The 19,043-nt window shown below is 36.7% G+C and overlaps 1 protein-coding gene across 1 annotated transcript in view; it reads right to left on the reverse strand.

Annotated features, from left to right (window-relative positions):
• The window catches only part of CSMD3 (CUB and Sushi multiple domains 3), a 622,514-nt gene that overhangs the window by 295,238 nt on the left and 308,233 nt on the right, over positions 1–19,043 (reverse strand). The window contains exons 14-16 of the mRNA XM_026841511.1: positions 13,976–14,158; positions 12,464–12,790; positions 6,226–6,420 (exon numbers count right to left, since the gene is read on the reverse strand). Of these exons, the coding sequence (XP_026697312.1) occupies positions 6,226–6,420; positions 12,464–12,790; positions 13,976–14,158 (705 nt within the window). The remainder of the gene's footprint in view (positions 1–6,225; positions 6,421–12,463; positions 12,791–13,975; positions 14,159–19,043) is intronic.

Consider the following 19,043-nt stretch of genomic DNA (forward strand, 5'->3'; position numbering starts at 1 on the left):
CTCAGTGGGACACCTGACCTTTGGTTACTCAATGCAGGACACCTGGGGCTCATTTACTCAATGGCTCTGTCTGCAAGGCCGCCCCACCCTGGAGGGAAGCCTAAAGGCAAACTCACCCCCCTTTGTGAAGGGCTGTGGGAGTCACCCAGATGTCAACCTTGATCTGGGGCTTGGGGTTGAAACCCCAGCATTTCAGTGCTCTCCCTTCAGGTATTAACATACATTGATGATTCCCCCTTAGATCATCCCAGCTCTCTCAGCCTTTCCTCACAGGAGAGATGTTCCAGTCACTTAATTTTTGCAGCCTTTCTTTGGACTCCCTCCTTTATGTCCATGTTTCTCTTGCACTGAGGAGCCCAGAAATCCCAAGCATGGCCTCACCAGTACTCAGGGTCAAGGGGAAGGATCACCTCCCTCAAGCTGCTGGCAATACTTTGCTTTATTCATCTCAGGATACCATTGTCACAAGGACACCTGTTTAACTTTGTGTTCACCAGGACCCCAGGGCCTTTTCTGCAAAGCTGCTTTCCAGCTGGTGGTCCCCAGTATATACTGGCACATGGATTTGTTCCTCCTCAGGTGCCAGACTTTGCACTTTTCCTTGTTAAACTTCATGAGGTGCCTATTAGCCTGTTTTTGCAAGCCTGTTCAAGTCCCTCTGGATGGCAGAACAGCCCTCTGGTGTATCAGCTGCTCCTCCCGGTTTGGTGGTGTACTTGCTGAAGGTACATTCTGCCCTATCACTAACATAACGTAACATAACATAACGTAACATAACATAACGTAACATAACATAACGTAACATAACGTAACATACTATTTATGTGTTTAATTATCAGAAAACACTCAATTTTTTTGATTACTTAGAGATCGGAAGCATCTTACTTCACAGGAAGAAAAGGCTGCACGATGAAGTTTCATAGCACCAGTGCTCCAGCGAACACTATGCATACAAGGCTACACAACAAAAATAAATTAGCTATACTGTATATCACAAAGAAGTTGGAAAGGTCTTATTGCACTGTTGACAGGCATGGGCCTCTACTAAAAATAGTGTGAAATATACACCATTTCCCCCCAAATACATGTCTATTTCTTAATTTTCTGTGGGGTTTTTTGTTTGTTTTTTTTTCTGTGTTGTTTTGTTTGGTTTTTTTTTTTACCTAATACAACCTGCAAAGCATTTTGACAAAGCAACACAGTACATACTATTGTCTATATTATTATGGACCTCTGCATTACAAAAATCGATTAATTTTGTTCTATTTGAAACACATTCAAATTGAAGATCATGAATTATCATGTGTTTATCTGATCTTCATTTTCCTGAGGAGATTATCTAAGCTCCTATGTTAAAATGACTACTGTTGTAGAGGTGTTTTGTATTTTTAAGGACATAATGGCCCATTTTTCTCTTAATGTGTAGGAAAAGAAAAGGTATCTGAAAGCTATATAAACTCCAGAATTTAATATGTTGCAATCATTTGTAAATATGCAGATTTAGACTTATTTTTTCTCACTAATGGTTTTAAAATAGCATTTCTCATTTTTTACCTTAAAGTCCCTTTTTCATACTACCTTCAGCAAACAGTACCAGTCAAACAATTAGGTATTTAAACTCATATTCACCTCAGCAACCAGAAGTTTAACTCTTCGGCATTCATCATCCCTATATTTTATTATATATAACTACTTATATATATTCATAATACATATGGATACTACAAAATATACCAATAAGAATAATACCAGATGTCCTTATTCTGAGCCAGTATACTACCATAGTTGGAATACAGTATTGCTAAACTTGTACAAAGCTCCATTTTTTCACAAAATTTACAAAAAATTGTTAAAGATCATCTTTGAAATACAAAAAACCCCACCCTCTTTTACAAAAATACCCATGAATATTACATTAAAAATAATGCCCCATATAACATTACCTAAATTTTGAGTAATTTCTCACTCTATTTGGGATGTTTTGGTTTTTTGCGCTTTTTTGTTTTTGTTTGTTTGTTTGTTTGTGGTTTTGGTTTGTGTCTTTTGGTTGGTTTGTTTGTTTTTTGGGTTTTTTTTAAGAAGAATATCTCTCTTACACTTACCCTGATTATAGTTATTCCTGATGTCTGTATTGGGAAATTCAGTAGAATTTTTTATTTGACTTTCACCAACATATGCTGTTTTCTTAGACCTAGGAGTCCTTCCCTTCAGAATATCTGAGTGACTAAACTTATCTTAAAGAGCCTTGGGTTTTTTTAGAAAATAAAACTCTCCAGTTATCTTGACAAAAGGATTGTTTCCCTGACCTTTTTACACTGATTTTCAGTTTCTGTTGTTTCTTCTAGTTCTATTTGATGGTGGCTTGGCAGATTCATACCCACTGTCACTGTGTTAAAAACAAAACACTAGAAATATAGAAGTTGTCATCAACCAGAATCTCTTTGTCAAACACAGGTCTATGACAAATACCTAAAACCAATCTTAGTCTGATCTAAGAATTCTCACAAAGTCCCTTCTATTATTTTCTTGTATAGTGAACTGCAGGAGTTGAAGCAGGAAATTTCCATATGGGAGTATGAAGAAAGCTTTGAGGATGACAGGCTAATCACTGAACATCTTATAGATTCATAGTTTTAGACCTTTTTTTCAAGAGATTATCACCCATGCTACAGAACAGCAGGATATTAAGCTTTACAGGAGTTATGCAGGAAGACAAAGGTTATAACTGCAGCACAGGTACAACAGCATAATATTACAAGAGACTATGGGAAAATCCTCCATATAACCCTCACATAGGAAGGATGAAAGGCAGAAGGACAGGAATCCCAAATTCAAAAGCATCAGGGAACGGTAAAAGCAGGGCTGCTCCACTAGAGAAGAGAAGCCAGGAGCCAAGGATGACACACATAGGCAGAGTTAGTGCCTTCACAGACAGAGCATCATCTACCTGTACATGAGCAAGGTGAAAAGGACTGGACTGGTGACAGGAAAAGGGTCTGGTGACAGCCAGGTGACAATCAGATTAATGCAATTTGATGGGTTAGGTCTGAGGTCAAGCCAGGAAGTTCCATGAGCATGCTGAGACCAGCAGAGAATACAGATGAAGGTCAGTGCTCTTGCAGCACTGCTGGGTCAGGGACCCACAGCCCCAGGCTGTGCTGAAATGGGATCCTGGACCATGGGCAGCTCTGGGAGGAAGCCTCAGTTAGAGGCTGGTCAGGATTGCCCTGAAAAATGAGTATGCTAACCCTATCCATCTGCACCACATTTATTATTACATGGTTCTCTCCTATATATTATAATAGCCAACATTTCTGCAGTGGAAGGAAAACTGCACAGCTGCAATGCTCGGTGTCTCCTAATCAGTATGTGGAGTTCATACCCTTGACTTGATATATTTATGCTGATAAAGTTATGAGGTGTGTGCAGGGCAACCAAACTTCACCTTACATTAAATCACTGTGTGTTACAGGCAAAGGTGTACACAGTCAATAAAAACTCTGAACATCCCAACAGACCAAATTACCTTACAAATATTTTTGTCTTCAAATTTTAGCCTAATTTTAAAATATATATCTAATTCTACAGTCAATAAACACATCTAATTCGAATATATCAGTGTCCCAACCTCTAGGATTCCAGTATCTGTTTGTGGTGGTACAACTCCCCCCACTCTTGGGTCACTCAGTGCTTAGTGCGATTCCCCCTCCTTGGGCTATGTATCAACCTAAAATTAATTGAGAAAGGCAGTGGACCAAAGCATTAAGGCACCCCCCTTAATTCACCTGGTTCCTGCCTCCCCTACCACTTGGGAACAGTAATTTCAACTGATCACCTCCTAACAAGCTAGTACTTCTTTACCTGGATCATGGCCCAAAGAGGGTGATACCAAAACTTCAAGATCTAGCAAGTTTTAGGCCTGCACAACTAGTGAAAAGTACCAGAATATTCCATCATCTGGAATGATGGCAATTCTAAGTAAGACCATTTGAGCTCTCCTGGATTGCAGCGCACTGTGACCACCTTCTCCCCTGAGTTGGGACTCCTCTCAGGCACAGACTTCTTGAGGTTTAAAAACTCTCTGCTGACAAAGCTGATGAAAGTCCAGGGAAAATTCAGACTTCTTGAGGCTCAACTATCACCCAGTGAGGAATACCGATGCATTGTATGTGCTCTAAACTCAAGAAGAGGGGAATTTTAACTACAGGCAAGCCTCTTCTATCCATGTCTCTACTGATCTATGAGTTTGAATATTCACATTTGCCTTCACAAGTGTGGGTACCTACATATTTCATTGGATCTGAATATTTCCATCTATGTGTGTGTATGTTTTGTGTTTATACAAATGCACATACGTATTCCTTGATTTACTTTGATTTACCTTGTAGTAAGTTAGTGTGAATCTTGTAATCCTCAAGTCTGTAATTAAATCACTGTTTTAATTATAATGTATTCTACCAAATCACTTTGTTAATCTTTAAATTGGTCAATTATTAAATGCTGCTAAAATTCAACCTCTTGATCCACCTCATACCATCAATAAATCTTGAATTGTTAGTAAAGCATAACCATCTTAAATATTTTCATCTGCGATAATGTTCCATTTAGAGTCTGAGACCACCTGCGATCAGATTATCTTATGCATGGACAGACATTTAAAAATATCCCCATCAATTTAAGTTTTTAATGTAACATTCAAAATGTAATCTTATATTTTATTAGCAGTGTTATACAGCTCCATGAACCTTATAAAAAGCAACGGCATTATACCTGTACTAGCCTTGTCTAGGGAAACTGACCCAATTTATGTCTATGAAGCAATTATAATTGAACATAGGAAGTAAACTGGATGTGAAGTATATTATAAGCAGTCACATTCATGTATTAAAATTAAGCAAATTTATTTTCTTTTTTAGGAAGACAGTTACATAGTCACATAGTAAAGTAAGAGCTCAGCTTTTGTTTAAAATAAAAACTAACAAACTATAAATCAGAGATTATATAATTAGTGATCAAATCACATATTTAAAAAAAAAAAACCAACCCAACATTACAAGCAACTGATTTTTTTTTCCTTTAGCTGAAGAGATCTTAAACTATAGATAATTAATTAAACAAATATTATATTTTTACATTTATTAGTATAAACCATTCCAAGGAAATATTCATAACACTCTGTTTTAGAGGTTGTGCTCTATGGAAATATTTGATTTCTTCAAATAGGATCAATTGCTTAGAAAACCTTCCCCAGCCTATGTGTCACTGCGGATAGAAGAAACATAAGCACTGCAACCGATAGCTAAAACCTCTTAAATGGTTTTTAGCCAAAGATCTGAAAAGAGATCAACATCTTCTTTGTAATCTAATACTGTATAAGTTAATGTCACTGATCACTCAAAGAATTTTAAATTATTCATCTGTCTGAAGTAGGAAGTCAATAGCTGTATTTCAAATAAAACATTCTATATGAAACTGGGTGAAAAGAATTTATTTTAAAAAAAGAGCAAAACCCAAAAACCCCAGACTTCTTGACTTTTTAAGAACCTTGACTGACAATTTGAACAAGAGATTTAAATATTGAACAGAAACCTTCAATATACTAAAGCAAGGTTCAGTGGAAACAGAAGCATTTTCTTATTTTCTTCTTCCCTGCTATTTCTTCCTTCTAGGTATTAATGAGGCCACTCATGATACTGATTGGACTGGAATTTAAAAATGGAGCAATGAATAATATTGGTTTCTTGCTAGCACTGAAGCTTATTGCTTTAGACACTTTCTCAAACTGGACAAATATATGCTTTAAAAAGAAGGGTAAAAAAAAGCAGGAATGATGTTTTCAAGCATAAAATATCTTTGGGAAATTGTAGTTCCACCAGTGCCAAATTAGAACTATCTGAAAGTATGAGCAGTGTAAACTATTCCCATTCCAGTCCTCATAAGTTTCCTAGATGAGCTTTCTTTGTTACAGAGGTTATACAGCAGTGCTTTCATCACTGATGTTTATGCCCATTTTTCCCATGTTTTTCTTCTGTCCTTATAACAGTGAAAAGTTCACTCCTGCAGATAGGTTTATAACAGCTCATGCCTCATTAGACTACTTTATTAAGGACTAGTTTTTTTACAGGAGCTTTGTGCTATCTGTTTGCAAAAATCTGAACTTCATTTGGTAGCAACTTAAAAGACATTACACCATTCTCCTGAATCAGAAAGAAATATTATACATACCTCCACACTTAGGAATAGGTCCACTCCACATTACTTTTCCATCCATTAGCATGCAAGTAATTGTTTCAGTTCCTTGTGTTTTAATAAATCCTTCCTCACATATAACAGAAATTGAGCTTCCCAGCTGAAAGTTGTCACCAAAACGCCGAGCGTTGATTGGCACTCCAGGATCAGGGCATTCATTATGTCCAAATGCTTTTCAAAAAAAAAAAAAAAAAAAAAAAAAGGGATGGGGGAAATAGTGTGATAACTCTTGCAATTAAGATGTAATTTTTAGGATTTTATTCTGCTAGTAAGAACAAACTATATTGGGAAACAATAACAAACAAAAGCCTGACCAACAGCAGAGAATGTATACTAGTATAAACAGTTGCTTCGAATATGATTGTTGATACAAACAAAGTTGTATCAACAAAATCATAGTTTGGACAGCCAGACGCTGGCAGTATGCAATGATGGCTAAGTTGTCCTTTCCAACAGCCCAGCCCAGCCAATGCTACAGTGGGCCAGAAACATCCATCAGAAGGGCAGGGCAAGCATCTATGATATTTCAGCCATCTTTTGTACTTCCAATTCACTGTAAAAACCATTCGAGCCATACTGACCTCAGTGTGCCTGACATTGCCATAGTCTGTTTCGTTTCCTGCATTGAGAGCTGGTGAACAGCTACAAAAGGGGTGATGTTGGCAAAACAAACAAAACCTGAAACTTTAACCACATCATTATATATAAAGTAAAAGAAATTCCTAGTACATACAAATCCTTCCAAAATTTCAAGTTTATCTCTGGGCAAATTGAAAAATTGTAATTTCTCTGCATATATCTAAATACTATAACAAAGATAGTTCATTTACAGAACACACCTTACACTGAGAGAACAAACAAGCTCATCTTCCTACCAGAAGTGAGCAGTCATATTTATAGTAATATCATTAAAAGATCTGCATTAATTAGTTATTATATTTTAATGTTTTATATATTAAGAATACAGCTCATAAATCTTGTTAAAAGTTATGCAAACAACTCATAGGTCATTCAGTACCATCACATCTAAACTCATACATCTGTGTAGTACATAATGGTTTGCAGAATTCTATCTTGGGAAGTACTGAGACTGAAAAAGTCTAGCAGGAGGGAGTGCCAGCAAAAATGTGTCATGATGGACATACCCTATCATAGCAATAAAACAGACTAAAGCAGTATTTGAATAAAAAAAAAATCAGCAGCTGGGATTGTCAATGTATTGGCCTACTGAGCTGAAATCACTCGATTAATTAGGCTGATGTCAGAGGCCCATAGCTGACCTTCAGCGTGTTGCTAGGTAGTTCATAGGGTTGTAACTTTTGCTAGATAAAGCACAATTAAGCAGTTGTAAGGAAAACGGCAACAAAAAATCTGCATAACTGGCAGAAGCAGCAAATCTAAACTTACACGAAAATATTTGCCCAGCACCTCCTACACCCTGATCAGTGAGCAACAGCTCAACGCAATCCACCAACTAGTAAAAGTCAAACAATCTGGAAGATGCTCTCCACCTCAAAAAACTCATCAATCTCAGCCTGAAAGGAGGTTGGCAGAGCTCTTGCTTCTTGAATGCCTACTCAAGGAGGACCTCCAGGGACACCTGGGACCAAACTCTCACATCTGGAGCTGACACACTTCCTCCAAAACACTGACAACCCCTGCTTCTGCCAGTGCAGGAAAGGGAGAAAATCCCTTACTGTGTAGTCTTCTTTGCATAAGTCCTTTGTCACAGGCAATAAATACCCATTCTCCTTCACATGGGTGTAATTGAAATTAATGTGTGCATTTTGCCTGTCCTGACCTAAACTAGGAAATCCAAACTGAAGCAGGGAGACTTCACTGCTTGTAATATATGTGACTATAGAAAGATACTACGTCTCCATAATTGAACAAAGATGTAGATGAGGCAGGAAGCATTCATAAAGGAGTCACATATGAGAGAAAAGGCTCAGACTTTCCCTTGAATTGAGGAGTTTGATGCATATAGCTTATTAGAGTGAAGGTTAAGGGATGACTGAGTATATAAATGCCTTAACAGAGACCAGAAATGTCATTAAGGGTTCTTGGATTTGGGATATAAACTGGAAGCAAAGGTGTAAGTATGCAGTTCTGTAACAACTAAAACCAATTTCAGGTTGCTCTGTTCCTGTGCTCTGCTGTCCCCATTAAAGCACTCTCCCACCGCATTCCCCCTTTTGCATCAACAGTAGTGCATAGCCAGATATAAGTAAACCAATACCAGGATCTGACACAGCTGGAAATCACAGCTTTTTGAGTTCATATCCCTTTAGTTATTGGAACATTCTCTGCATCATCCATTTTCAAGTCACAGAGGGCTTGTCTCAAAATTTAACTCAATAGAAATCTTTGTCAGACCTACTGAAGTCTTTCAAAGATAAGACATTTGAAATCTAATTTTTGTTTACTTCCAACACAAGTTAAATTTATGTTTAGTTTTACTGAAATGAGAAGAGCTATTTGAGACCACATAAGTTCCTGTAATAAAAATAAACATGGGATAAAAACAGTTTCTGAGAAATACTGTTTAAAAATCAGATTTTGTCCTAGTAACTTAGTTTCATTTTTCTCCATCCTATGCATAAAAATCAGTAATGAAGTTATTTACATTAGTAGCCCACATTGCTTTTAGAAAAGACTAATCATGTTGTACCTTTTTTTGTGATATACTGTTTCTGCTCTTGAAGGGTGAAAAGAGTGATAAATTTGAAATATAGAATCAGGAGTGTTAGCAGAAAATTGATATTTTTAATTAACTTTTGCTTTATGAATGTCAAGACAGAGTGAAAATTATATTAATTCCTTTTCTATCATTTCTCTTGGCCTTAAACTATTTATTATGGAAAGATTAGTTCTGTAATTTATCAGATTGCATCTGTTTTTACTGAAAAAAAAAAAAGATTTGACACATTTTTCTGAAGTTATTTTTTGCTTTTGTAAGTAGATTTTAACTAAAAAGTATAACAAACACACACAACTTGATTCTAGCTTAAATACATCCATTAAAAAAAAATAAAAGTGTTAAACTGCTCAAATATAGTAAAAGCTTATTAAAATAATTCTTTTCATAGTGAGTGGGTTTCATTATGCAACTGGTAAAAGTTAATAGTGCATTATTACTTTTTTGTAAAATTTAAAATCGTATCTTCTGGTACTATCAGTGCATACTTTTAAGTTAATTGAGAGATATCATAACCAGACTACTACATGCCCAAGGAAGTTTGAAAATTTTTTAAAGGACCAGAATTTATTCAGATTAGTATATTTATATGAAATATTAAACCTGAAGTCCTGACAGTGTTTGATGAATTTTTGTTATTTAAAAATAAAAACTAAATATAAGGATTACTTCATCCTTACATTTCATCCATTATTTCATCTCATCTGCATCTTTCATTTTTACTGTAAATCCTACTTTAACTGACCTATATTTAGTTCTAGTTCTGCAAAATGGGATGACTTGAGAATGTCCATTTATACACAGACCTAATTTTTATTCAGGAAGACTCTCTTAGACTCTCCAGTATTAGGTTGTTTTTTTTTCCCTCATCTCTAGGTTTATGCTTGACACCACTGAGCACACCACAGAGAAAACTTAAAGAAGTAAGCAGAACTGTTATGAGTGTTAAAAGAACATGAAACAGAGGAAAACACAGCGCAAATGTTACAACTTCTGTTAAGAAACTGGGATTAAGTATCTCATTTGCATTATAACTGATTTTATATTTCAACAGTACTGAATAACCCCAGACTTTCCAATATTTAATTACTGTACTAAACCACCTAGCTACAGCTCAAAGTTTAGCTTTCAATGGTGAATGTTAGCTATAGAAACAAAAAGAAGACACCATATTTTCTTCATGCTTACATTCTACATTTGTGAGAAATGGCCCGAGGACTGCAAACTGAAATGTAAGATAATATCAGAAAAAAAAAAAAAAAAAAGTTTACACAGTAATCTGGTGTCAGATTATCTTTTTCCTATGCAATGTTCAAGGTAAATCTTAACAAATGCTTCCCTGAATGATGGACAACCTAAAACAAAATAAAAGAGAGAAGAAAAAACAAGATGGAGAGATGAACTGTGATGCAAGAAAAGTAGAGAGCCTTGAAATACTATGAAAATTATATTAATTATTAACATTCCTTGGAGACAAAGGTGGGATCTGGGTCTCTCAATTACCAAACTCACTTAATCTCACTTCTTCTTTGGTTTAATGGATCCTTTTTGTTTTATTCAGACTAAAACATCTTCCAAAACAGTAACTACTTTTTTCATATAGCCAAGCATGTAACATATTTTTCTGGGAAGGGGAGATGTGGATATACATCTCTCCTTCAAACCATGAAGTTGAAAATTCACTTACATTCCAAGTAAGTCTCTGGAATTATCACACTCTGAGGTGTTATGGATAAAGACAGGAATGGGAACAGTTACTCATGACAGACTTTTGGGAATATCAAAATATCCATAATCTTTTACCTATTTTGTCTACCTGTTGGCATGGAAAGCTACTCTGCTACCTTTACCATCAGAAAGAAAAGAAAAAATAAAAATCCAAAAGTTTGAGGTGAGGCAGCTCTGGATGGAGGATATGATGAGTGGCTGCACTCTGTTATCCCTACCATCTTCTGCATATAGTAGCAAGCCTGATACCTCAGGCATTTCCTCCTGATTTCCTTTCAACTGTCCAAAAGGAACAACTTGGCTAAACACAGTCCTTCTCACTTCATCGCTGGGGTGACAAAATTTAATTTTGCATATGTTCCCAGGAGAGCCTCAAGGTATACTTTGCAGTGTTAGTCATGCTGTGGGTTTACATATTGCATCATCATGTCTGCCCTAGCTGGGAATATATCCTGCTTGGACTTTGGTGTGGAATAAATGCCAAATTATTTGATAGCAGTACAACATAGGCAGTTCTTCATATGTCCTTCAGAAGAAATGTATTGCCAATATTGCCAGCAAAAAGTGAGATGAATAAGTGCTAATGATATTTAGTACTGGAGAAGATATTTAATGTCACCTTCAATTATTACGTTGTCAGTAAATGTAGTGCCAAGTAGTAAATGTGGGGCTATTTTGGTTAGTTTCAACCTTTTCACCTCCCTCAGGACAGAAGCAAGTGAAATAAACAGAACTTAATTTTAATGGGAAACTCTCTGTTTCTGTGTAATAGATAAACTAAATAGAAAAGGTGACAAAAGATGCTGGCTTACCTTCCAAAAACTACAGAGCGCTCAAGACAGATGCCCGACTACTATTTACTGCAGTTGCCCTGAATGGCAGTTTAGAAATTTCTCTCCCTGTGGCTATTACAGCTTTAAGTCAGAAGTGTGTTAACCAGGATGCACTTACCTCCAGCCTGTATACCTATATCATAGCAAGCCAGAGTAACTGACAATATGTAAGTATTCTTTTTAACATTGTAACGGTGTAGCCAGGCACAACATATAAGTATTTTACATAAGCATGTGATCAATTTGATCACCAAAAGGGTAAAGACAGACAGGTGTAGTTGCACATAGAAGCCATCCCAGTAGAAAAAAAAAAAAAAAAAAAAAAAAAAAAAAAAAAAAAAAAAAAGTAGGTAGTACCAGGAGCACGAAAGTCCTTTACTGGGAGTGAAAAAAATACCTTAAAATCATCAGTCATAAGGAAGGTAACAGAAAGAAAAAGAAGACAGGCCTGTTGCAGTTTGACTTCTCTTATCAAAAAGAGATCCGACATCTGTCCACATTAACCGTGGTGAGTAGGAATTACCAGTGGGTTGTAGCCATCAGCTCCAGGATATTATATACAGTCACAGCCAAAACAGCATATGAGTGTTCAGGAGTAACAGTTTTGTATATGTAATGATGGTGATTAACATTATGTACCTTTATCCAGCAGCACAAAGAATGTTAACAAATTTAGTGAAGTTCTCTTTTACAATTTGAAACTGGAGTGATTTCAGTCTTCTAAACATTCCCATCACAATAATCTCTAATGTCATAAATGTAAATAAACTCGTATTTTCAGTCAAAAAAATGTATTTGAAATAAAATCTAACCACCTAAATTAGGCATCTGTAGGCATATAGTATATGTTTGAAGGTGTATTACCATAACATTATTTTCACATACTTATACATATCTCCTAAACTCTGTGTTGAAAACAAAACACACACATGAATAAAAAAATACTACTACTCACTGTTATAAGTGATGTTAAATCCACGTCCTGACATTGAATGGTCAGCTTGAAATTCCAGACGCAAAATATGACCATTACTGGTAAGATGGGAAGGAACTTCAGCACCAGTAAATGTTCCTATTATGGGGGAATCTGGAGAGTCACCATCTTTAACTGCAAGGAAGTCAAACTGAGATTCCAAGTCAAAGTCATTAAAAGAGAGATGGATTCGGCTCCCAGGGTCTGAAATTATTGTCCAGATACAGTTTAAATTATTCCCATATCCCTCTGGATAATCAGGTGAAAGAACTGTTCCCATTGGTGCAGTGAAATTGGAAAGGCAAGGAACTGCCATAAAAGAAAGCAAGAAAGAAAGAAAGAAAGAAATTATGTAATAGAATAAAACATTTCAATAAGGATTTATTTTATTACTAAGTTTTTGTAAGAGATCCTTATACTTGCTGATTACCTCAACTGAATAATTCAGTACTTTTTATGATCTGTGAAACAAGAAAGGAGGGGTTTTTTGTGGGTTTTTTTTTTTTTTTTTTGGTTTTTTTTTTTTTTTTTTTTTTTTTTAATCTCCTTATTCCCTTCTCCTTAATAAAACTACCTGCCAAGCGAGCCCTCAGGTAATAAAGAACATCCTGTTGCACTGGAAGCCCACAGCAGTCCTTACAATTTACCCATGTTCAACAATCCTTAATCACTTGGCACCACTAATTTTCTCCTTTAGGGAACCATTAGATGAGCAGACCTCTCACTGAGCACATTAAAGAGGCAGAAAGTCAATAGCACCCTTATCATTTGTTGTTCATACAGAAGCACAAGAAATTAACTGTCCTCAAAGAGACAACAGAGCTGTTTTGTTGTTATCAGCATAATATTTTAAATTCAACCTTTTCAGTTAAGCCACATCAAATTGATTTTCAGGGATAAAAGCAACTGATTGCACTCTGTATATGTTTGATCTGTACTATTTTAGTGGAAATGTTAGGAAAGGTGTTGCCACAAGTTCATATCACAACACTGGTTTTTACTTATGTTGTATAATATAACTGGAAGAGAACTATAAATGTCTATGGTCATTTAAGTGATAGAAGATATTCATATACAGTACATCGGGAAAAATGTGAATTGTTTAAACCCTTGATTACAAGTCAGTAAATTGTAATCTAAGGAAATATATTAATTTATGAGTAGCTATAAAAAGTGTATCATAGAAGTAAATCTATAGAATACTACAAAATCCAATAATAAAACATTATATCAAATCATATGAAGACAACTGCTTTAATAGCTGCTAGAAAAAGAAAACAAAACAAAACAAAACAAAACAACTTTAGCAGTTCTAGAAACTATCTTGGGCATAATCATTAGGCAAACCCACCACTGAAAAAAACTAAATTCATCCTGCCAGCAGAATTAATTGCATTGTGCTAACTCTGTAATCAATCACACAAATTATTACATATCAGAAAAAAACTTATCATAATGTTATGTATTGAAAATAATAAAATATTTGGTACATACAAATACAGATTGGTATGTTTGCAGACCACTGGTTGTTTTCTTGGCAAATGATAGATTTCTCTCCAATTAATTCAAATCCAAACTGACACTCAAACCTTAAAACATCACGGTTAGAAAATCCATCCCCTTCTCTGATACCATACAATGGTGTTCCAGGATCCCCACAGCTTTCCTTTTCAATTTCTGTTGAAAAAAAAAAAAAAAAAAAGGGAAATTATTTCTGGAATAATAAAACAAATCTCTCTGTGGGTATATGCTCACATGTAGAAAATAGTTATACATTATTCTAAGCAAATGAAAATCATCTACATAACAACAGTTTCTGAAATGCACCACTGTTTCTATACTCCAGCTTCGTAAGGAGGAAGTTCTGTGTAAGTATCTTAGAAAAATCAGAGCTCTTTGTGCTAATAGAGTACCTGAAATTAAAAGGACATGAGGAAAATGATTCCTACTTTATTATATTTTGTAAAATTTAAGGCAATAATAGTATTAAGTAAAATAGCAATTGTAGTATGTGTGCGCTTAAAACTAGCAACAGAGACGAGCATCCTACTGTGTAAACGTCTATTTTCAATATAGTTTAAATTAATGAACTAATGACATGGCAAAACCAGAAAGTAGTGACGGAAAAAGAATTGCCCAAAGTCAAAAGAAGGCTATACATAAATATATACATATTTCTACATGTTTATATACACACACATTATGTACATACACCAAAATAACTTCTCTATACTCAACATTTTACCTCTGTCAAATTAACTGCAAGGTATCTGAATGATTCTCATGAGGTTCACATGGGCCCACTTCTTCAGTCTGTCAAGGTCCCTCTGGATGGCATCCCTTCCCTCTAGACTATCAACCACACCACTCATCTTGATGTCATCAGCAAACTTCCCGAGGGTGCACTCAAACCCACTGTCCGTGTCACCAACAAAGATGATACTGACACACAACACTGACCCCTGAGGAACACCACTCATCACTGCTCTCTACTTGGACCTTCAGCCATTGACTGCATCCTGGAATGTGACCATCCAGTCAATTCCTTATCCACCAAGTGGTCCACCTGACAAATCCATGTCTCTCCAATTTAGAGACAAGAATGTCACGTGGGATAGTGTCAAAAGCTTTGCACAAATCCAGGTAAATGATGTCAGTTGCTCTTTCCTTATCCACCAATACTGTATCCTCATCATAGAAGGCCACCAACTTAGTGAAGCCATGTTGGCTGCCACCAGTCACCTCTTTATTTTCCATGTGCTTTAGCATAGTTTCCAGGACAATCTACTCCATGATCTTGCCAGGCACAGAGGTGAGGCTGACTGTCCTGTAGTTCCTTGGGTCTTCAATTTTTTTCCTTTTTAAAAATGGGAGTTATGTTTCCCTTTTCCAGTCAGTGGGAACTTCACCAGACTGCCATGACTTTTCAAATATGATGAAGAGTGGCTTAGCCACTTTGTCTGCCAGTTACCTCAGGACCCATGGAGGCACCTCATCAGGTCCCATGGACTTGTGTACAATCAGGTTTTTTACATGGTCTTGAACCTGACTGGTGGTACCACCTGATTGGTGGTACTTCATTCTTCCACTCCCTCCTTTGTATTCTGTGAGTTGAGTGGTGTGGCTGGAGCACTTGCTGGTGGAGACCAAGGCAAAAACATTGTTGAGTACCACAGCCTTCTCCATGTCAGTTGTAGCCAGACGTGATCGTCTAATAAAATCAAAGTTAATGTCTCAGATATCTGACAGAGGACTTTGGTAAAGAAATTTTTTTCTGTGGAAGTGCTGGGGCTGTGCAGGTAATGACAGGAAGATGTGGTGAGGGGAGGGTGTCCCATGTCTTACTGAGGTGGGACCACACTTTCCTGAGGCTGAATCTGCCTATCTGGAGTGACTCCATAAAGAGCCATCAGAGGAGTCATTTTCACTATGCATGGACTAAGAGAAAGGTCAGACAATGGCCTTACCTTCAGGGAGGGGACAATAACTCCCCAATGACCTCCAAGCTCACCAACCCATTTCCAGAAAACTCTGAAGGTACAAACTATGCATGCACCAAAGCAAAGAGAACTCGAGAAGCAAAGGCTGAGTATGATGCCTAATTAGCTTAGTGAGTTCAAGTGTCCACCCAGAGGAGGAGCAAGGAATTTATAAAAGGACACGAGTCAAAGCCCTGGGTGGCAGTGCCCCTCCAAACCTGGACCTGTAGTCTGGCTGGACCAATACTGGAAGCAGGACTGGTGAAATCTTTCTTTTTTTTTTCTCTCTCTCCTTCCCTGCCTCTCTCACTCTCTTTTTCTGTGTTTCTTTTTTTTTTTTGTGGTGTGTTTTTTTTGTTGTTTGTTTGTTTTGTTTTGTTTTTTGTTGTTGTTGTTTCTTCCCCCTCATTCTCTATCTCCATATCTCTGTGTATAAGGCAAGGCTTGTTGGGGCACGTTAACTGTTTGATAGGGCGTGTCTACCACTTTTCAGGTATAATATCTGCCTCTAGATGGCATATGTTATAAGATATGTGGTTGGTATATGTTATGAGTTTTACTGCTTGTTGCAGAGGTTGCAAGGCTTACTGACAAAGTTTCATGCCAATATTTATTGTGAACAAATAAAAGTTGACTTTTTTGTATTGAAGAATCTCTGGTGTTGATTTACCTTAATCCTGACCTGGGAGTTGGTGAATCTGAGTCATCGTCCCAAGAAATTGGGACATGACACCGGATCTCATTTTCCTCATCAGGGCAGGTACAGTTTCTTTCACCTTTTGTTGTTGTATCTACCTGAAGAAACCCTCCAGCTGTTCCTTGGCTTTCCTGATTCCCTCTCTAGCAGGTTTTCCTGATCCCCTCCCTGAGTCCCCTGGAAGGAACCTCAGGAGGTCTTTAGGACAGGCTTCTGCTCAAAGCATACTCAGCTTTGAGGTCAGATCAGGTTGCTCAGGGCCTTATTCAACTAGGTCTTGAAAACCTTCCAGGATGAAGACTGTTCTGGGCAACCTGTTTCACTGCTTGACTGTCCATGCAGGAAATGTTTTTCCTTATATCCAGTCTGAAGTTCTCTTGCTCTAACTTATGCCCATTGTTCCTCCATTCTCCAAACATGTACCAGTATAAAGAGCCTGTCTCTGTCTTCTCAATAACCTCCTCATAGTTACTCACAGGCTGATATTAGACCCTACGTCTACACACTGAACAAGCCCAGCTCCCTCAGGGTCCCCTTACAGGGCAAGTGCTCCAGCTCCTAACTGCTTTGGTGGTCTTCCACTGAACTCACTTTAGGTAATCAGTCTCTCAAAACTGTATGGAATGTTCTAGATGGAATCTAAGGGGGTCAAAGTAAAGAAGAATAATCACTTCCATCAATCTGTGCTCCTGTTAATCTAGCCCCGGATGCTTTTGAACTTTTCCACTGCCATGGCAAGCTTAGCACTTGACCTTGTATTTCATAGGGCTCCTGTAGGCCCATTCCTCTGGCCTGTTTAGGCCCCTCTGGATAACAGCACTGTTCTTGAGCATATTCAACTGTTACTCCCAGTTTGAAGTCACCTGCAAACCTGATGAAAGTGCAATTCATAGCCTCTTCACAGTCAATGACAAAATGGAATATCCCAGATTAGACTCCTGTGGTGCTCTTCTTGCTCCTGGACTCCAGTACAGTATGATCCATTAACCATTACCCTCTATCCTATCATCCAACCTGATTTTTATGGGGGTGGGTTTTTTTGGTTGTTTGGTTGGTTTGTTGGTTTGTGGTTTTTGGGTTTTTTTGTGGTTTTTTTTTTTTTTTTTTTTTTTTTTTTTTTTTGTTTGTTTGTTTGTTTTTTCCTCACCCATCCGGTTACCTCCTATAGTATTCTTGCATCCATGTCAGGACATTATATTCACATATCCACCTCCGGATGAGTGAACAGAGTGAAAATCCTTGATAAGGTTGAGGTAAGCAACATCCCTGCTATCCCCTTGTCCAGTGACCTAGGATTTATTATAAAAGAGCAATCATCCTGATCAGGTGTGATTTACCATTGATAAATTCATGCTAGCTCTTCCAAATCACTTTATTCATGTGCCAGGAAATGGCTTCCAAAAGGATTTGATCCATGATTTCCCCAAGAATTGAAATAAAGATCAGCCTAAAGTTGCACAGGTCAAGAGATTTTGGCTTTTGTTGAAGACCATGTAACCTTTTTCCGGTCTTTGGGGATCTCTCCTAAGCTCAACAAATTGTCAATAAGGGGCCTTGCAAAGAGATTCACTATCTCTCTCAGCACCCGTGAATGAAGTCTGTTATGTCTTAGAAACCTGTAAAGAAAAAGTTGTGCTCAAGATACGAAACTTAGGAATGCATTCATCATCTACAAATACAGGAAACATGGTACATAGGCAATGGAAATTAAGTACAAGAAATTTTTTTCCTTGTCTTATCCCAATTATCTCAAACTTCTTTCTTAAGAGATCCTAACTGTAAAAAGGACAGAAATCTTAAAATAAATTAATTTATCATGTGTAGTAATAATAACAAAAAATATCCCTAACCATAGTTTGAAAATTTCTCTTTAAAGGTCTTGCTACCATTTTTTCATTCCACATTTGGTAGTTTGACTATGAGAAAAAAAAAAAAAAACCAACAAAAAACAAAACACCACAACAAACAAAACCCAAACAACCAAAAAAACCACCATCACCAAGTATTTTGATTATAACTCAAATAAATTTTGTTGGGTCATATTGTCATCAGCATACACTTAATTTCTCAAAGCTTTCAGCTATCAATGCACTGAATACAATCGAAATGGGATGAAAGGCAGATAAAGAACGTTCCATTTCAACAACAAAGTTAAAAAAAGGTTGAAGATTATTTAAGAAATAACTTCATAGAGATTTGAAAGGCTTTATTATTCTGTTTGATTAAAGAAATATCAAAACCAACAAAAGAAAACCATCTAACAAAAAGCACAACTAACAGTAACATTTCTTATTGCTTTATTTGTATTTTTTCAAACAGTTCTAAGAAAAGAATATAATTCATAACTTTAAAAAAGGCAAAAACTATGTTCAGACTCTCTCCAGGA

The sequence above is a fragment of the Athene cunicularia genome, assembly GCF_003259725.1.
Source record: "Athene cunicularia isolate RWA chromosome 2 unlocalized genomic scaffold, athCun1 chr2_part1, whole genome shotgun sequence".
In the NCBI taxonomy this organism is placed as follows: Eukaryota; Metazoa; Chordata; class Aves; order Strigiformes; family Strigidae; genus Athene; species Athene cunicularia.